General features: G+C 37.7%; 2 protein-coding genes across 2 annotated transcripts; both read left to right on the top strand.

Moving 5' to 3' along the window:
- Positions 1-1,842: 1,842 nt before the first annotated feature.
- On the top strand, positions 1,843-2,916 carry OR51G1 (olfactory receptor family 51 subfamily G member 1). The gene has a single exon (XM_002754889.6). The coding sequence runs from the start codon at positions 1,843-1,845 to the stop codon at positions 2,806-2,808; it is 966 nt and encodes a 321-aa protein (XP_002754935.5). The 3' UTR covers positions 2,809-2,916.
- An 8,591-nt stretch (positions 2,917-11,507) lies between these two features.
- On the top strand, positions 11,508-17,700 carry OR51G2 (olfactory receptor family 51 subfamily G member 2). The gene is made up of 2 exons (XM_054241508.2): positions 11,508-11,680; positions 14,578-17,700. Exon 2 carries the CDS (start codon positions 14,639-14,641, stop codon positions 15,602-15,604), a length of 966 nt encoding a protein of 321 aa, XP_054097483.1. The 5' UTR covers positions 11,508-11,680; positions 14,578-14,638; the 3' UTR covers positions 15,605-17,700.
- Positions 17,701-21,288: the final 3,588 nt, after the last annotated feature.

The following is a 21,288-nucleotide window of genomic DNA, read 5'->3' as shown; positions in this document are numbered from 1 at the left end:
ATATTATTATGCTATTATTTTATTACTTGTTTGCATTTGAAATGTGAGTGGCAAAAGCTAGAGGGATGATATTCTTTCTTCAGTAGAGGATCTTTAACATGCCTCTACTTTACCAGGAAAAAAAGAAAATCTTTTGAAAGAATATTCTCAACTTCCTATCTTTCTTTCCTACAAAACCCTAATATTCTCATCCATCTGTAGATTTTCTCCAGAGGGAAATGACACCGATTATAAACTTTTTACTTAATCCTCCTCACCCACTAATAAGTTAAGCCCTTATAATGCTTTTTCAGTCTATCAAAACAGTCTCTGGAAAATTAACTGTGACTTAGTCATTGTAAGTAAAATGATATTTAAAACAAAAAACCTTAACCTACTTCATCTTTTTTTTTTGTAGAACAGTGATGGCTTGATTTTATTGACAATTGTGTACTATTACTTTCATCCTATTTCTCCGATTCTCCGTTCTCTATCCCCTTTCTAGTTTTAATATTATGACCTGCCCTATTTAAAAGCTACCATTTTTATGAACTAACCCATCGTTCCTTTTCACCTTGCATCTCCTAGGAATTTTCTCCATATTCATGGTGCATACCTGTAACTGAAGCCCTCAATCACGCTACAATCACTATATATAATGCCCTCTAGACCCTTTCCCCAGAAATTTCTTTTTAAAGTTAAATTCAGCAAATCCCAAACTGGACTTGGTCTCTAAAACATGTGTCTTCTCTTATTATCATCTTGACTTATTGAATGCTACTAATATAATGGAAATATCTATTTGTAGACTTTTCCAAGACAGGAAAATCATGGGGTTTAAAATTTTATTTTTTAATGTTCTCTTACAACAGCTAAAGTATTGCACAATAGTAGTAGAAAAATATGGTTTAATTTCCAATAACATAGACTTTGCAACACAGTCAGGGTCTAAATTTCATCCTCAGTCCTTACTTGCTCTGTAAACTTACCCAGGTCAATTTACCTCTCTGTGTCACAATTTTCTCACCTGTATTATGCTCCTAAGAATAAAACTTATAAGATAGAATTGCTGTCAGAGTTGAATGATGTAATACACATTAGGCATTTACAAAATTAACAGGTTTGTAATGTGTTTAATACATGTTATCTATTTTATAATTTTAATGCATATAATAAACAATGTACTAGTCACACTACACACACACACATATATATATATATATATATATATACACAATAGAGCATTTTTCAATACAATTGAATAAAATTTATGGAGGCAGAACAAAGAACTCAGTTCGGATATTACAGGAACAGACCTGGATACCTAGATGTCATATCGATCCAAGCCCCCCAGGCATAACTCACTCTGAGTGCCTTCTGATTTAGTTTCCTCATTCTAGAGATTACTGGCTTTTCTTGCTGATTTCAGATTTTTCTCCTTTGCTCCATGTGCTTCAGACCTGGTGTAATCTCTTCTGCCTCCCCATCTCTAGATACAGTCCTGGCTTAATTGCCCTGTTATTAGAGACACACATCTCTCAGAACTAAGTCCCAAACTCTCCTTTTTAAAAATTGCTTTCTGAAGTCCAAGATTCTTCCAAGATGTTCCTTTCTTCCAGGCTTCAGATTTGCCTACTACTATTTGCCTCCTACTATTTGCCTCCTCACCCACCAAAAGTCTCCTTCCTAGACCCAATAGAAAAGGCTAATAGATCAGCCCCCGCCCAGTTCTTCCCCATGCCGTCTGCAGATACTTCCTTACTGGCTGGTCATGGGACATGTAGGTGAGTGAAAATTCATCATTGTCACTTTCCAGAAATCTCATCATATATTGCAGGTTTCTGAATCCAAGATTGTAAGGCTATGACAATTCCTTGTAATAGCAGCTTCCAAAGAGCCACTTTCTTTCTGACGGGCTTCCAAGGTCTAGAAGATCTCCATGGCTGGATCTCTATTCCCTTCTGCTTCATCTACTTGACAGTTATCTTGGGGAACCTCACCATCCTCCACGTCATCCATACTGATGCCACTCTTCATGAACCCATGTACTATTTCTTGGCCATGCTAGCTCTCACAGACTTAGGCCTTTGCCTTTCCACACTGCCCACTGTGCTGGGCATTTTTTGGTTTGATGCAAGAGAGATTGGCATGCCTGCCTGTTTCACTCAGCTCTACTTCATCCACACCTTGTCTCTAGTGGAGTCATCTGTTCTATTATCTATGTCCATTGACCGCTACGTGGCCATCTGCAACCCACTGCGTTACTCCACTGTCCTGACACCTGCACGTATTGTCAAAATGGGGTTAAGCTCCATGCTTAGAAGTGCCCTCCTCATCCTCCCCTTGCCATTCCTCCTGAAGCGCTTCCAATACTGCTGCTCCCATGTGCTGGCCCATGCTTATTGTCTCCACCTGGAGATCATGAAGCTGGCCTGCTCAAGCATCATTTTCAATCACATCTATGGGCTCTTTGTTGTGACTTGCACTGTGGGTGTGGACTCCCTGCTCATCTTCCTCTCATACGCCCTCATTCTTTGCACCGTGCTCAGCATTGCCTCCCGCCAGCAGCGACTCCGAGCCCTCAACACCTGTGTCTCACATGTCTGTGCTGTGCTACTCTTCTATATTCCCATGATTGGGTTGTCTCTTGTTCATCGCTTCGGTGAACATCTGCCCCACGCTGTGCACCTCCTCATGTCCTATGTATATCTGCTGGTACCACCACTCATGAACCCCATTGTCTACAGCATCAAGACCAAGCAAATTCGCCAGCGCATCATTAAGAAGTTTCAGTTTGTAAAGTCACTTAGGTGTTTTTGCAAGGATTAAGTTAGAGAGAGGAAGCCCACGGGTTTCTGTTTGTTTGTTTTCAGCTATGATGTGGCAAAACAATAAACTGTTGATTGTCAACAAAAAGGCAATTTGATGTGCAACAGAAGGCCGTGTGACCAGGAGAAAGTTACCTACCTCTCTGTTCTCCAGTTTCCTCAATTGCAGAATAAGCAAGAAAATAATTATAATAACTGCCTTCCTTGTAGGAATGTTGTAAAGATGAAATAATTCATGTAGTTTTCTAATATAGTATCTGGCAAATATACAGTTCTCAATAAATATAAACCATTATTTTGGACAAAATTTAAAACAGTAGAAAATTTTCATCTTTCAATTACCTGGCCAGTATCATTTCATTGATGATCAGCTTTTTTAATATTTTAAATAATTAATTTTATGTGACTTTATCATTATCAATGTTATTCATTTACAACATATTTGTCCATATGTGTCCAAAGCCAGGTAATGACTTTTCATCATGGTCTTTTCTAAGCGTATGCCCACACAATTAAGAAAAGGAGAAGATGCCCTGAAGTTTAAGGGAAGTTATCAAATTGAAACAACACAAAATTATTCATGGGTAATCTTCAAAGGATGTAACTGAGATTGAGGATTATCGCCTACTATCTGAGCAACTAGGGGAAGCTTGATGTCTTCCCCTAGTTATGATGATAAAAGGGGGTAAAATAAAAGAAAATTATGTGCTGTTTTATGCTTATTTGTAAGATGTTTCTCTCATTTCTGTATGTAGCCACATCAAACAAAGCCTGCATGACCGTACAAATGCTACTGTTTTTCTTTCTTGGTGTATTTTGATATTTGTCAGCATATATATCTGCTGTGTCACGCTTGTTTGTATTGATACATATGTCCTAGTTGGCCAGTTTGTATGAATTCATTTCTGTACATTATCACATATTTCTAGATACATAGAGAATGAACTTAGTAACTCTTTATATATTCATGTAGGAAGAAGTATTCTCTGCTACAACTTTATGTGGATTCATGGGAAGGAGAGGGTTTTGATTCAGCAATTACTTTTCTTTCTAGTTACCTTGGCTTGACTTTAGATGCCAAAAAGAAAATCAGTGGAAAGAAAACAAAAAATGTGAAATTCACCATAAAGAAGAAGTAAATTTAACTAGTAGTGTTAGAAGCAAGTTACCTACATTAAAAATGATCAATGAAGTTGATCATTTTTTCATATGTGTGTTGGCCATTATCTTAAGTGAAATATCTCAGAAACAGAAAGTCAAAAACTGCATGTTCTCACTTATAAGCAAAAGCTAAATAATGTTTATAACAGGACATAGTGCTCAAAATAATAAACACTGGTGACTGAGAAAGGTGGGAGAATGGGAGGGCAGTAAGATATGAGAAATTACTTAATTGGCACAATACTCATTGCTTGAGTGATAGTTACACTAAAAGCCCAGACTTCACCACTGTGTAATGTATCTATGTAATAAAGCTGCACTTGCACATGTTAAAATTAGATAAATTTTTAAAAAGCAACAGCTCTAATAAAACTTTTTTAAAATTAAAAAAGATACAGTTTACAGCCTCTTCTTTCTCTGTGAGGAAGACACCAAAGAAAACAACTATAAGCATAACCACTTTTGCATAACTTTAAATAAGTGCATATGATTAGGAATACATACAAAGGTACACAATGTATTCACACAATGGCTTGAGTATTTTAAATATGTAGATTCATACAAATACACATCCTAATAAAATATCGAGTTTTGATCAGACACATGCACTGAACAGTGCTTACAGGCTCATACAAGTGAAACCATACAGGCATACACATACATGCATATATGTACCAATTTATAAACCTTCTGTAACTACACTTTTTCTTAGTACACTGTTTCCATACTGGATGACGCCATCAGTCTTTGGTCAGTGCATAACTTGAATCCCTCACTGACCTGCCACTGTCATTTATTTTACCTTCTTTTGTTTTATTGTATTGTATCCATATTTTCAACCTAGTCCACTTACTCATGTTGAGCCTCTTTTGGAAAAGTCAGTATGTCTCTCTCTGCTAGACTGAGCCCCCAAGGCAGGATTTGGAACAACTTGGTTATACCACAGATCTTTGGACTATACCTGAACTGTGGGCCTAGGGAAAATGAAGAGCTTCTCTTTTACAGAGTTCAAATAAGACAGGCTCTTCATCCACTTGTCATAAGAAGGTAAAACTCCAACAAGCTGTGTCTATGCTTTCTGCCATTTGTCAGTTATCCCTTCAATACCAGGTTGTTACTCAGCTCCTGGAATACTGTTTGGAAATCAGGACAGAATCTAAATAAGCTCCAGTGATTTGACTTCAAAGATTAGCTATCTCTAAATTCACAGAATTCAATAAATATTTACTTGTTTCTGTAGTGTTATATCTAAGTAAACACTCAAAGATGATATCTGATCCCTATCAGTAATGACTGGATTTATTTACTACTAGAAGCATTTTATTTTCTGAATTAAAGTATACTTTTTAGGTAGGATATTAGAGAAAAAAATTATTCTTCTCATATGATGGCAAACCATAAGTATAGGTAAAATTTGAATGAAACTCAAAGGGATCTTTATAATACAGTTTCTCTCCCCATTTTGGGCTGAGAAGTGAAACCAAAGTCCTTGACAGAACTGCGTGCAACACTGCCTGAAACCATACTGAAGACATTATATTTCATTGTTCTGTGCTTGCTGTGCATTTAGTTATTTATCTTTGCTATTATCATTATGACCATAATCCTCCATAGTATTCTGAGCACCTCTTACATCTGGGGCCTGATGACAGAGTATGAAGGCTTTCTTTCTGTATCATAATGAGTTTGGTTGGTGTAAATCCCAGTCTCCAAATATCAGTGGCTAGAAGGAACTATGTTGGAAGAAATTAAGCTGGAAGTTATAGAAATGGTCATAGCTAAATAAGAGGAGAGGAAGTGCATTGTGGAAATAACGTAGAAGGTACAGCAAGAAAAAGAGCACTTACACAAACCAGTTATAGATGGCCTACTTTTGGTTCTACTAGGCACTTATATTAAGGAAGGATTAAATTCAGGGCTGTCAAAGGTTTCTGAATAATGTTAGAACCCAAGAGAAGAAGGCTTAAGTTTCTTAAAGAGACCACAAAGAGCACTTATAAAAAGGTACCATAAAGACAGGAGAAATCTAGGTATCTGCAAAACATAGTATCCTATTCCCTCCCTTTTTTTCCATCGCTGGCCCATGCTGCTCTCATCATCTTTTAGATTCACTCACTTGTCCTTGCTGTGCTTCCAAGTGCAGGTGAGGAAACCAATAACTTCTAACGCAGGAGGAAATACAGGCACGCTGGCAGGTCTTCTTTGTTCCTGCTGTGGATTTTACTGTGCTTTTCTGAGGTACAAAATTTAGATGTAGGAGAGAAAGAATTAAGATGCAGCGATAAGGCAGGAAGTTATCTGTGATGGAAGAAAGCCCAGAAAACCTCAATCTAGTGAAACATCTTCAAACAAATAGATAATTTGGGAAGAAAGCTAGAAATGCATTCAGGTTCTAAGCATGGAGCAGGAGACCTAGAGATAGGGGTGGGTGGTAAGCAGAACTCTTTTCAGTCTTGCTGCTGTGCTAAGCACACAATGACAGAGTGTCCTTTGCAAAGCATTAGGAAGCCACATTCCAACCCTTCAAGTTTCTGTTTCATGAATGTATTTAGAAATATAAATCTGAAACTTGAACGTTTTTCTTCAAAATAGGGAAATTAAGAATGTGGTAAAAAAAAAATAGAGGGAGAAAGAAGGCAGCCTTTACTATTGCTTAATCAATTTGCAGATCCTCACCAAATGCGAACTTAGGAGAGGCGATTTGGAAAGATATGGGAGAACAGCTAAAGTGGTCAGATACGATATATTGAATTCTAGTACCAGAACTTAGGAAGAGAGGAAGGCAAGAAAGAGAAGTTATGCACACACAGAAAGGTTCTGTGACCTACTTCACCAGACAGCAAATATATCCTGAGAGCCAGGTGATGCCTGGTACTGTCCTAGGCATTCATAAGATGGGGAAGTTTATTGTCTACATATTTCATTGGGCTTCTGAGAGTTTTAAATGCCATGCTAGACTTGGAAATTCCAGTCAAGGGCAAGTACATGGGATGTACATTAAAGTATTAATACATCCTATTTTCAAATTTTAAAAATTATAATGACTTTCATTTTTATTATAATCATCAGAATTTGTTTGAAAAGGTAAAAAATAGATATAAAATTTACTGTTAATTTTATTATATTTTTATTTTTTTATTTTTTATTTTATTTTTTATTGCAATTTAGGTTTTGGGGTACATGTGCAGAACATGCAAGACAGTTGCATAGGTACACACATGGCAGTGTGTTTTGCTTCCTTTCTCCCCTTCACCCACGTTTGGCATTTCTCCCCAGGCTATCCCTCCCCCGCTTCCCCCAGCACTGGCCCTCCCCTTTTCCCCCCAATATACCACAGTGTTTAGTACTCCCCTCCCTGTGTCCATGTGTTCTCATTTTTCATCACCCGCCTATGAGTGAGAATATGCGGTATTTCATTTTCTGTTCTTGTGTCAGTTTGCTGAGAATGATGTTCTCCAGATTCATCCATGTCCGTACAAATGACACGAACTCATCATTTCTGATTGCTGCATAATATTCCATGGTGTATATGTGCCACATTTTCCCCTAAGGATACATGCACACGAATGTTCATTGCAGCACTGTTTACAATAGCAAAGACCTGGAATCAACCCAAATGCCCATTGATGATAGACTGGATTATTATATTTTTAAATCTGTCTCTTTTATAAAAATCAATTTAATTTTATATTTATATTTAAGTTCTTTTAAAGAAACATGGAGAGAGAAGAGACAGAGAAAATAAAGAAGTGGGGAGAGAAAAGAGTAAAAGATAGGGGAGGGAACAAATGGAGAAAATTACACACAAGGTTTAACATATATGTGTTGAATAAATTAACACATAAAGGAACCACTAAGTAAATGAGAAGACAGTCTTATTTTTCTAGCTAAGATTTATTTCTGGAGAAAAGTGATTATTTATCTTCATTTTGTGTGCTTCTCTTTATTCTTATCTTATTCCCACAGCGCCAAGCAAGATGTAGAGCAAGCAACTGCCAGAAAACAAGGCAAGTCCAAATTACTACTTTATAGGACTGTCAATGAAATAGAAACAAACAATCAGAAATGGTAAGATTAAAAAAAGATCCGTGTGATTAAAATGATCAAAATTAAGCAAGACATATATTCTGAAGAAAGTACTAATGTTCAGGACAATAATGGCAACACATTATATATATATAACTTTTCATTCAGACCATTTTACCAAGCACGTTCAACTTTCCCTTTGTTCCTTATAATACTTCAGTGGAAAAAGCCAGACATAAATTCCCTCTGCTTGAGATAAATTACCGTCATCAATATCACATATTTAATACATGAGAACCCAGAGTCACATACAGGTCTATCTGACCTTGAACCCTGAACTTTTTGGTATTGTGCCATTTAGACTTTCTTTCAGCCAATGGTACTGAAGTTTCTCTCTAGAGCCAAAAGCATGGGGTCTTTTATAAATGGCAGCACCCAACCTGCAGCCTGTATTCAAATGGGCATTCCAGAGGAAGTACCTGCCTGGCTTGTCATGCTCATCTTCTCTCTCACCTGTGTAACACAATACATAGTTAGACATGTCTGTCGCTTCTATGAGCTCATGTATTAATTACTGGCTCTCTTGGTTGCCTCTGGCTTGGGTTTTGCCTTTTCTACCCTTCTTAGTGTCCTGGATGTCTTCTAGTTTAATCACTGTGGTTATTGCTGATGCCCACTTTACTCAGCTGTTTTTCATCCACATTTTCTTCTTCATAGAGTCTTAAGTTTTTCTCACATGGCCTTGGATCACTTGGAAGTCATTTCTCACCCATTAAAGTACATTTCAGTGCTCACTGTTTCCAGAGCCCAAGATAAGAGATTATTTTGTATTGTTTTCTTTGTTGGTTGGTTTTGGGCCAAGAGCCTGGCCCTTGTTTTCTCCCTCCCTGTCCATCTAAGACAGTCCTTTTCTGGCAGAGTGAGCGGAACTGTTCCTCTGTCTACACCAAGGTAACATGAACCTGGCCTGCTCTGGTGTAAACGTCAACTACATTTATGGCCTAGTGGCACTGATGCAGGTTTAGATATGGATCCTACTCCCTATTTTAAATATCATGCATGACACTCCCTGGGAGCAGGGTAGAGGCACAGGACACCTGTGGTTCTCTTTGCACTATTCTCATGGTAGATACGGATTTTCTCATCAGAAAGCCTCTTTTCCATTCCCAAACTACTTCATTCTTGATTGCCTTCACCACAATAAATGCTAATTTGTTTTAAACAGGCTCTGATAATTTTATTTTAGCACATTTTTACCTGAATGTTAATTGAAAGTTATGCTTATAACACACATTTTTAAATGATTGCAATGTTTGTTTAGTAAAACATTGAATATCAAACAATTTGTTAAAATTTTAATTTTCTCAAACTACATTCAGTGCTATCTTCCTGTTTAATGAGTCAATTTCTTCTTTAATTCTTACACAACACTTTTGTATAGTAGGCTCAGTGAGATAAACTACTGTCATCAATATCACATATCTAATACATGAGAACCCAGAGTCACATATATTATATCTTGTGTCCCCACATTATATCTTGCTTTGGTCTTACAGAAACTTCATGGTTGAAACTTAAAGCACATAAGGTTATCTTCTCTATAATATGGATCAATCTCTGTAATCTTTCTGATTCAAGCTAGTTCAAATATTAACCAAATATCATTCTCTCTCTATCTCTCTCCATCTTTTTTTTCTCTCTCTCTTTTGGGATATCTAGCATTAAAATCTAGTTTCTGCCAAAACATGTCTAATACCAGCTCTCTTCTCCCAGAGCTTGGCCTCAGAGGCTGTAAATAATTACCTGTGTGAGGCAGAAAATAGAATATATGATTTTATTATATGCCAAATATTGTTTTGGTTATAAAATATTAAATAGATTAATAAATGAGTGATAGAATGTATGGTGCTGTGGGCATAAAAAAATCGAATTAAGTTAAAATAAGACTAATACAGTGGGCCCTAATTCAATATAACTGGTGTCCTTAAAAGAAAAGTAAGTTTGGATACCCAACAAGCAAACAGAGACATACACACATAGAGAAAAGGGCATCTAAGAACATAGTGAGAAGGTGACCATGTGCAAACCCAGGAGAGAGGCCTCTAGAGAAAAAAAAACTGTTACCACTTTAATTTTAGATTTTACTTGCCTTCAGAACTGAGAAAAGAAAAGAAGAGAAAAAAAAGAAAAGAAATTCAGTTAAGCTGCCCAGTTTATGGTATTTTGTTATAGCATCCCTAGCAAACTAATACAATAGGTAACTGTGTTTTGGAACAAATTCTACGCTAAAAGTACAGATGTACTTTTAATTATAGAAGAGATAAAAATTCTGTAATTAGAGCTGAAAAATCATAAGACAAAGATGTGAAAGTTCCTAAACCTTTGTAGCTGTCACAAATGTCAAAAGTTCTGATTTTTTTCTGCAGGGATGAGAACCAGAAATCTACATTTTACAAGTATCATAAGTTTCTGATCCATATTATCTGAGGACTGTGAGTTGAAAAACACTGCCTCATGACACTTAAATGTTTATACGACATGATCAACCAAAGAGTACTGTGGCCACAAGAGGAAGCTTGCCACATTCCAAAGGGATCAGCCAAGCCAATAAATTGAAATCACCTCTGGTGCATGGTTTGGTACTGTAGGGCATTTCTTAATATTTATACCTTTATACTCTCAAGACAAATCAAGTAAGCTGGTTACTAATTATCTGGATAATGTAAACACTAAAATACCCCTTCCCCTTCCCTTCTCCCTCTAAAATGCCTTCTTCATTAGCTTTCCCAGAGGCCAAAAATGGATGATTCCCTTCATACCCTTGTAATCACATAAAAACTCCTTTTCAGTTTGAATTACCTTTTGCAGGGCTCATCTCACCCCCAGGTGTACAAGAATGGATTCGTTTCTTCAATTAGCTCCTGGATGTCTAGAAACAAAGGACCGAGTTCTGAGTGGATCAGAGACAGCAAGAGGAGATGCAGTTCCTGAGAGTAGGCAGGGATCAGGAGCATATAGGGTTACCTGAGCCCCCAGAATAATTACCAATACAATTCCAACATTTCCAAGAACCTAGCCTGACTTCCTTTCTCCCCTTGATGATGGAGAAACCATTCATTTTAAAAATCCCTTTTTAAATTCACTTATGATCATAAAGTAAATTTAATTCTTTAGTGTGCATAAACTGGAGTTATGCTATGTCACACATAAAACATTGTCAATGGCACCATTCTGCTTTCCCAAAGTTTTGGAGTTGGTTCAAAACTTTTGCCATATTCTTCACCAGTGGCTGGCGCATGGTATCCTCTGGGCTTTCCATCCAGGTATCTCACAATACTAGTCTCCTCGCTCCTTTTTCCTCTTATCTCCAGGGTCTGAGGTAATGAGGTCCAGGGAGACAGGCCTACTAGGGAATTGATTAAAAATCCTTTAAAGGTTCTCAGTGGATACCCTGGTCAGTAGCATAAAAACCATGGATTTAAACAGCCATCCTCCAGTCACTCCATAGTGCTAATGGCCTTTAACTTTAGCCTTGGTACGTGAGGAGTTTCTATAGTAGGCAGGTGTTTGATGCTGAGTATGGAGCCAAGAAAAGATCCCCAAAGGCTCAGCCTGAGCTTTGGAGAAAAAAAGGATAGAAGGGACTTTGACTAACAATAGGCTGCAGAGGGCACCTGCTAAAGATGGTAACTGCTGCAATCAGATCTTGGTGGCTTCATGGGATCCGAGGTCTGACCTTAGCACCAGCTCAGAAAGTAGACAACAGCTTTCTCACATTCCTCAACTTCCTTGGTTTCTTGCCGGGACACTTGCCTCCTATAATAGCAGGAATATTGATGAGACCCAGAGAGTTAAGAAAGTTAGGTGGGCAAAATTGTCATGCAGGCATGAACTGAGCTCAGTTATTAAAGGTTCAACATCTACTCCCTAGTCTCAGACACAAGTTAGTAGAAGCAAGAGTTATTTCCAAGAAACAAGGAGATGGATAGGAAGTAGTTTGACCCTTTGGGAAAAAGTTTTCTGTGACATTATAATGGAATAAGAACAGTCATTCAACTTGCTCAAGTTCCTTTAGAAAGTAGTTTTAAAGCAAAACAATTTGAGGGCAGAAAGGTGATGGATTTAATCTTTCCTCCTGATATCACCGTATTCTGGACAATTGCTTTAGTCCTGATCAGAAATAATGAAGTCCACACCAAACCTGCTAATAGATTCTGTGACGATTTTAAATGAGAGGCGCTTAGAATAATCATCATACTAAGAACTCTCTGGCCAACTGGCTAAAGATGATCTTTTCTAGGCAGATTATCTCCTGGCATCATTATTCTGAATTTTATTTTCAAGTCCCCTCTGCTAACCTACCCTCATTGTTCTCTCTGATTCCTATTCTACTCTACCTCCTTACAATATGAAGCACAAGTTCCAATCCCAAAGTGTCTTTGGGATTGTAGGAAACAATCCCAAAGATATGAAACAAAGATGTGATCCAAATATTTAATATTCCTCTGTATCTTGTAATTTAACCTCCACCTGCTTCAGGCTGCCTTAACTTAACGAATTGCTGGGATTTGTTAACCAAAATTTTTCCAACTTTTTAGTATGTGCCTTGGAGATACAGAGATCTAAATATGAATTCCAACTTTAGCACTGGCTGGCTGCATGATTCTAAGCATATTATAAAATTCTCTAAACCTCTCTTTCCTCATTTGCAAATTGAGGCAATAATACTAACTTGCAACCTTTTTCTAAAGTGTAAGTGTGATTATTTTCGGCAGATCTCTAATACAGAGGCTGGCAAATTGTAGCTGTTCTTCAGTAATTCAATTTCTTTCTTCTTCACCATCATATTTCATTTTAATATCAAAAATATTTTCTGCCTTATTTTGACATTAAACAAAATAGGGTGAAGAAGAAGAAAGAAATAGAATTACTGAAGAACATCTACTATTTTTCCGGATCTGTGATTTTTTTTTACAATAATAATTATGAAACACTGTAATGAAAACACTGAACATTGAGAAACAATTGCATTAATACAATAAAAAGTGATTCTACAGAACACATAAAAGTTATACTGTTGGCTGGGCATGGTGGCTCACGCCTGTAATTCTAGTACTTTTGGAGGCTGAGGCAGGTAGATCACAAGGTCAGAAGTTCAAGACCAGCCTGACTAACATGGTGAAACCCCATCTCTACTAAAAAATACAAAAAAAAAAAAAATTAGCCGGGTGTGGTGGCATGTGCTGTAATATCAGGCACTCAGGAGGCCGAGGCAGGAGAATCACTTGAAACCAAGAGGCAGAGGTTTCAGTGAGCCGAGATCATGCCACTGCACTCCAGGCTGGGCAAGAGAGTGAGACTCTGTCTCAAAAAAAAAAAGAAAGAAAAGAAAAAGTTAAAAGTGTTAACCACTATGCAGCTTACCTGTCCCTGACAGGCAAGTTTATCATCTCTTCTGAATTCACTTTGATGTGTAGATGTGGTAACCACTGATCATGATCACAGCAGAAGCTGAAGAGCACAGCATGAGTCCCTATATGATCTTCAAGTGGAGAGTGTGTTAATGGCACTGACTATTAATGCCATCGTGACTGGAGTGAGAAAGTGTCTGTATAGATCTTTATGTGTATTTGTCCAATTCATTCATTAATTATTTAGCTAAAGAATTGCAATGTATTTTGAAGCCCTGTTAAGCTAGCTCTGATACTTGACACTGAATTATTATCTATGTGGCAAGAAAGAGTAATCATTGTTTATAACCTGAAGTCTAGAGAAAAGTCAAATATTGGTTCGAATCTCATTTTGTCTTTACTATTTGGCTATATCAGGAAGAACAGAGGAAAAGGTGAGTGAAGGGCTGGTCTGTGTCTAGAATTAGGGCTTGTATGTGCCTGGAGAAGTTAATCAAAAACAAAAAAATAAATAAAGTAAAAAACTAAAAGTATAGCAAAAAAAGCATAGTAAGATAAGGGAAAAGAAAAGATGAAATAAAAGTTGGAATATTAGTGAGAGGCCTGGTAGAAAAAAAGCATGTGGGGATTTTTTTTTTTTTTTGTAAAATACCTATTTGTAAAAGACAGACAAAGTTAAATGTGGCCAGCAGGATTAATGAGGAAACTCTTACTCCTTAGTCTCAAGGAGCAGAGAGCAAGGAGCATGCTACTATAAGAGAAAAGTCCCCAACAGCAGCTGTGGCCTTCAGTGGCAGAATGCAGTCACTGCCAACCCACAATGCCAGGAGAGGGAACCTGAACTCTCCCTCCTCCCACACTCTTATCTCTCCTGGGTACATCCCATTGGCTGAGATCAGTGAAAAGTCCAGAGGCTAAGAAGACTTGGTTGATACAGAAGTCAGAAAAGAGCAAAGGGGCGGAGAAGCTCATTTAGAATCTGCAACTTACCCAGTTTGGCTCAGCACTTCACAATTCCATGTCTGTCTTTCTTACTGAGACCATGAGACTAAATATATTTACCTCCAAAAGATACTGAGAGGAAGCCAAGGACCAGAAAGAAATAGCCACTAGAAGGAGCTGCACAGTTCTAGGTATATTTAATTCTATTTTTTTCCTTTAATTTCCACTAGGTGCAATCACTGGTACTGCCTCAATTTACTTCAGTATTTTGGAGGGCACTCACCTTCCCCCATGTCTCCTCACACAATGACCCTGGGATCCCTGGGAAACAGCAGCAGCATTTCCTCCTCTACCTTCCTGCTGAGTGGCATTTCTGGGCTGGAGCACATGCACACCTGGATCTCCATCCCACTGTGCTTCATGTACCTGGTCTCAATCCTGGGCAACTGCACAATTGTTTTTATCATTAAAACAGAGCGCTCACTCCATGAGCCTATGTATCTCTTCCTGTCCATGCTGGCTCTGATTGACCTGGGTCTGTCCCTTTGCACTCTGCCTACAGTCCTGGGCATCTTTTGGGTTGGAGCACGAGAAATAAGCCATGATGCCTGTTTTGCTCAGCTCTTCTTCATTCACTGCTTGTCTTTCCTCGAGTCCTCTGTGCTACTGTCTATGGCCTTTGACCGCTTTGTGGCTATCTGCCGCCCCTTGCACTATGCTTCCATTCTCACCAACACAGTCATTGGCAGGATTGGCCTGGTCTCTCTGGGTCGTAGTATAGCGCTTATTTTTCCATTGCCTTTTATGCTCAAAAGATTCTCCTATTGTGGCTCCCCAGTTCTCTCACATTCTTACTGTCTCCACCAAGAAGTGATGAAATTGGCCTGTGCTGACATCAAGGCCAACAGCATCTACGGCATGTTTGTCATTGTCTCCACAGTGGGTATAGACTCCCTGCTCATCCTCTTCTCTTACTCCCTGATCCTGCGCACTGTGCTTTCCATCGCCTCCAGGGCTGAGAGACTCAAGGCTTTTAACACCTGTGTCTCCCACATCTGTGCTGTGCTGCTCTTCTACACTCCCATGATTGGCCTCTCTGTCATCCATCGCTTTGGAAAGCAGGTACCCCACCTGGTCCAGGTGGTCATGGGTTTCATGTATCTTCTCTTCCCTCCTGTGATGAATCCCATTGTCTACAGTGTGAAGACCAAACAGATCCGGGATCGAGTGACCCATGCCTTTTGTAACTGTGTCTAGTGTTAGAGGCAATGTCTCCAGAAACATGCCCCTGTTTGCCTATCCTTTATAATTTCTAACTTGCATAAAATAAAGGAGACATTTATTTACTCAACAAACATGTACAAGGATGAGTCATAGTCCTTACAGAACCCTCACTCTGTTGTGGCGAGGGTAGGGGGCATAAAATGTAGTATGATGTGGTGAATTCTATTTTCCAAAAATAGCCACAGGAATAATTCCAATCCCATATTCTCTTCCACGAACTTGCCTCTCCTCATAAAGAGATAGGGTCTATTTCTTCTCCCCTTGTAACTGGATAGGAATTTGTAAATGCCTCACAAATTGAACATTATGGAAATAACCCCCCACATACTCTGTCCATCTCCATTGCATCACCATTTCTGTCTGTATCACTCAACACTTGCTTTTGAAACTCAGCCCCTATACTAGGAGGAAGCCCAGACAACGTGGAGAGGCCCCATGTAGGGGTTCCATCCAATAGGCTCAGCTAAGGTCTCACTCAGCTGAGACTGATACCTTAGCAGAGTCAGTGTTAAACACAAGTTAGTGAAGAATCCTCAGATTACTCCTTTCTCCAACCTTCCAGCTTCTCCAACTGGGATCTGGTAAAGCAGTCGATTGTTCTCTGACTCAGCCCAAATTGCAGATTTGTAAACAAAATAAATATTCTTAAGACACTAAATTTTGGGATGATTCATTATAGAATCACATGTTAATTGCATTACTCAAAGTGAAAAGAGGTTGGTTTGGGAGCTATCTTCTCCTAGCTGGGGGAAATGATCATCAAAACAGGTTTCCCTGAGTTGACACAGTAGTAGCCTTAAGGGAAATGTAGACATTAGGCAGTCAAAAGATCTATGAGGAAGGAAACAAAAATATGTTCCAGGTGAAGGACCTGCACGTGCAAAGCTGAAGTGAGAGAGAGGACGACGTACTCTGAGAATTATCTGAAGTGTTGTTTTTGTTGCCATTTTTATTCTCTAGAATGTCTGGAAGGTTTAAGAAAAATGAGGTGAAGTGGAAACAGATTGAGGTACTGACTACTTTAGAAAGATTATAAGCCAAGGAACCAAGGAGAAATAGTGTTATTCCCCATTTTATATGTTATATTGTGGTTGTACTCTCAAGATATGCTAGATAAAAAGTTACATTTTTTAGTAATACATGTCAATATAGTATCTGTAGTTTTGGTTTGGAGGTAACTGTGAAGAAAGCAAGTTTGAATATGATGTTGCCAAGGAGAGATTTGAACACCTAGAGAGAAGCATAAGAATGTCATGTTCCTGCATGGTTTCAGTGCAGGATCAAGAAAGGGTGTGGCTGAACACAATGTCTTCTACTGTGAAGTGTGTATGTGGATCCAGTTCTCACCTGAGGTTGGTCTCCTCCAAGGCTGTCTGTTACACCTGACATTTAACACTGGATACGTCCCAGCTCCCAACACCAGTGTCCCATCCCGTTTCGCATAAGAACACTGTTTCTGCAGTGATATCATCACCCTGAAATTATCAAAAGGATCATAACCCAGTTTAAAAGAGCTTATTTAGCCACAAAGTTGAGAATGACCATTTGGGTAACACAGACCCCAAAGAATGGGGTCATTGCTCCGACGCTGAAACATTAAGGACTTGTTTATATATGTGGAAAGCAAATAAATTTAAGAGGATTACATTTTCCATACAAATATGGCTTGTCAGTTATAGTAATTTGAATAGTTACAGCTTGTTCATTTTCTTTCTTTTTCAATTTGAAAGAGTATATTTAACATTCCAGCCTAGACAGCACGTTAGTCCTGACGTTTTTGTGTAAGAGAAGCAAAACGTAAGTTAATCTATGATGAAGATCAACAATGAAGTGGGAAAAGGTCTTCTCTTGCATCCTGTGGTTTTTTACAACATTTTTAAAAACAATATAATTAAATAAAAGGGTTATTATAATAAGAGAAACAAAGATTACAGCAGCCTAGGTTATAGCTGCCTGTTACATGACTCAGATCCCATGATCACATTCCTTTACGGCTCAATAGTCCAACATCTTTCATTTTGAATTCCTTATTTTTACAATATGTATATGTGAATTATGGGATCAACATGTGGAATACCTATTATTAGTTGTACACAGCAAGTTGAATAAAATATAATATGTCTATGAATGTCATGAGTTGTGTATGTCTTTTGGGTTTGTATATACAGAAAATTACAGAAAAAAACATTATATCACTGAAAATTTTAAGGCATGCATAGAGCTTCATAGATGTATTCTCTCTGTGATGTGTACTTGTAATTTCAGTTCCCATAAAGGAGTTATGTCTTCTTATGGCTAATGATAAGTTAAAAGTTATTTGATATAATAGAGAGTATACTAAACTTGGAATTTGGTGTAGAAAGTTCGACTTCCTCAATATGTGACTTGGACAAATTATTTTATTTATCAGAGATCAATTTTCTATTAAAAATAACTCAAACTTCCTTTTTTGTGTGTCTACCCCACAAGGCTGTCTATGCAATTTAGCTATATCATATATGTAAATTTTTCAAAGATAAGTCTTGGTATGTTCTTTTATTCACAATTAAAACTTTAGTTATCTCAATTCCTCACATAAATCATAAACATAATAACACAGACCAAAAACACCATGAAGAATGTGTGGCAAGTGAATGAGGGACCCCAGAAACCACCCTGAGGGGATGGAGGGCCATAGGTGGTTTTCTAAAGGGATTGCCTAAGTTAAGGCTTAAAGTGCTTATAAGCAGAAGTTAGATGGGTTAAAAAAAAGTTGTTGAGTGTTCTCCTTTCTCTAAGCATACATTATAGTAATATAGTGGGCAAAAGGATAACAAAACCTGTTCTCTTGACACATTGTGGTGGTAGAGACAAACAAAAGCATAGGAAATGATTAACTATTTCACACACTGCTAAGTACTCTGAAGGAAAAATAGTGGGGTGATGGGTTGACAGCAATTGAATAGATGAGCAGGGATGGCCTCTATAAAGAGGGGATTTTCTGAACAAAATTATGAATGATATGATGGAGTTAGGTATTTGAAAAATAAAAATTGCGGTATGAACATTGAAGAATGGCAGAACAAGTATAGCAGTCCTGAGATAGAAATAAACCTGAGTGTTCTAGCAACAGCAAGAGGACCAGTGTGGCTGGAGGGAAGTAAGCTGGAAGCTACATTAATTAGTGAATTGAAGATGGTTGAGAGAGGGGGTGCTAGACAAGACCGACATCTATGCATTTATTCATTATTCAACACTCACTGAACAATTTCTGTAAAAATTAATAAGAATAAATTGATGAACAAGACATATTTCCCACTCTCAAGAAATTGCCTAGTGAAGGTGTCTGGAATATTTTGCAACTTCAGATGATCTACTAAGTGATTCCTGAAGGTCAGCCAGAAGTTATCCGGGTGAAATTAAGGAAAAACAGCATCCTAAGCAAAGCAAGTATTCTTAGAAAAAGCCAAGAGATAGCAAAGACCATTATTTGCTGAAATCATTATTTTTATTTGTTGATGACAAAGACTATTACAAATAATTATTGTCAAAAGTACTTAAGTGGTAAACTGAGAGAAGGAAGCTGTCTAAAAGTGCAGTCAGTAATACACAGAAATCAGAATTTGCAGCGACTGTAGGTTTAGTATTCGTGCAACCAGTATCCATTGAGTACCTCAGGCCTTTAGCAGAGAAGATAAGTTTTGGCAGACACTACAGTTTGTGCTTTAGGCCTGGCATGATTGTAGCAGGAGGAAAGTAACTGCCTGAAGAAGTCACGCTATCTTCCAAGTGGATATGATTGACATATTATAATTTGACGACTCCATCCTCAGAAAATGCTTAAGATTTTGAGCTTAGGAAATGAGTAGTTTTTTTATTCCATGACAGTCACTCACATTTACAAATTAACCAAGAGACATTTATTGGGCCCTTCTTTGTCATAATATGTGCTAAGCCCTAGAGGTACAGAAAAATGAAGATGTGCAGACGTATGTATCATATGGAGTTTACAAATTTGGCAGAGATGTAAACAATCTTTTAAACAATTAAAGACTCCTATTTATTTTAAATTATGGTGTAGATCAATCAGTGTATAAGAAAGGGAACAAAATTTAAATATAAATTTGTTGTACTTGGAGCAAAAATGTGTCCGCAGGGCTGAATACAGTACATCTAGCTATGTCCTGCTCGAGAAATAAACAAGATAAAGAGAAATTGAGGAAATGTATTTGTGGTAGGCAGAGTGCACCTTCTCCTAATGATTTCAACATTATAATCCCTGAAACTTGTAAATATATCACTTTACATGGCAAAAGATACTTTGCAGTTTAGTTAACATTCAAAACCGTAATGTAGGCAGAATAGCGAATATTATCCAGGTGAACCAAATCTAATTACATGAGTCCTTAAAAGTAGAGATTTGTTACTGGCCATAGTCAGAGAGAGATAAGATGATAGAATGAAGTCACAGGAGATGCAATGTCCCTGCCTTGAAGATTAAGGAGGGGATCCGTAAGGCAAGAATTGTGGGTTACCTCTAGAACCCAGAAAATTCACAGAAACAGATCTTTCTCTATTTCTTAAAAATGGAATGCAGGCTTGCTAACATCTTGACTTCCAATGAAACCCATGTCATAACTCCAGCTTGCAGAATTGTAAGTCAATACATTTGTATTGTTTTAAGCCAGTAAGTCTTTAATAATTTGTTATGCAGAAATAGAAAACAAATGCAGCATTTCTGACAAAAAATACACAAAAAACAGAGGTTTGGATATAAGCAACATGATGTGTTTATGTTACTCTGCTGAAGTGTGAGACAGTGAATATTGACAGAGAACACAGAGAAAAGCAGGTACTGAATGATGGAAAAGGCTTTGTACATATACAGAGCCTTGCACTATCTTGTAAGTTGCTGCACAAGTATCGAAGCATTTTAAGTTGGTTAAGTTTACATTTTAGAAAGATCTTTCAGATAGCTTGACTGGGAATCCAGGGGAAGTTTTAAACATGAACTAAAACAACAGCAGTGGAAAACCATTGGTAAAGAAGCGTATTAGAGACTTTAGCAAGGGAGGATCTTCACAGTTTGACAACCAAACTTGGTTTAAAATATCTATTTTAAAGGATCATTGTCTAAGAGGGCCACGGCTACTTTCCTAGTCGTGGCAGATAAGCAGCATCCTGGTTTCCTGTTTCAAATTCTCTGTAGCTGCGGTTTTTGAATATTCAGTCACCTGTGCCAAATCCTCAAGACAAAATTCAAATTGTCATTCAAGCCTCCAGTTCCTTTGATAAGCTTTTCTTTCCTGTTTAAGATACTCTTACCCCAGTACTCCAGAGAGACTGCCAAGTCAACCTTAACTGTTTGCCATCCTTCAAATTGTATTTTCAACTGTATATGCAATCTTTTGATTTTTCCATAAAATATTTTCTCTATACATGAGAAAACAGTTTAAAATACAGATTTTAGTGAAAAATATTGTGGTGCCAAATGCCATGTCCAGCAGGAATAAATTTTTAAAAACATATTAGAATGGCTGATTTTTTTTTAAGATGAAAGGAAAGACTAAATCACAGGAAAAAGCTAAACAGCAAAATCATAGGGGGGTTAAAATTATCTTTTAAAATTTATCTTATCTTAGATAAATGTGCGAATTTTCTGTAAATTACATGCTAGT

The sequence above is a fragment of the Callithrix jacchus genome, chromosome 10 (assembly GCF_049354715.1).
Source record: "Callithrix jacchus isolate 240 chromosome 10, calJac240_pri, whole genome shotgun sequence".
NCBI lineage: Eukaryota > Metazoa > Chordata > Mammalia > Primates > Cebidae > Callithrix > Callithrix jacchus.
Note: the sequence above shows the minus strand (reverse complement) of the source record. Positions and strands in the feature narration are given on the sequence as shown.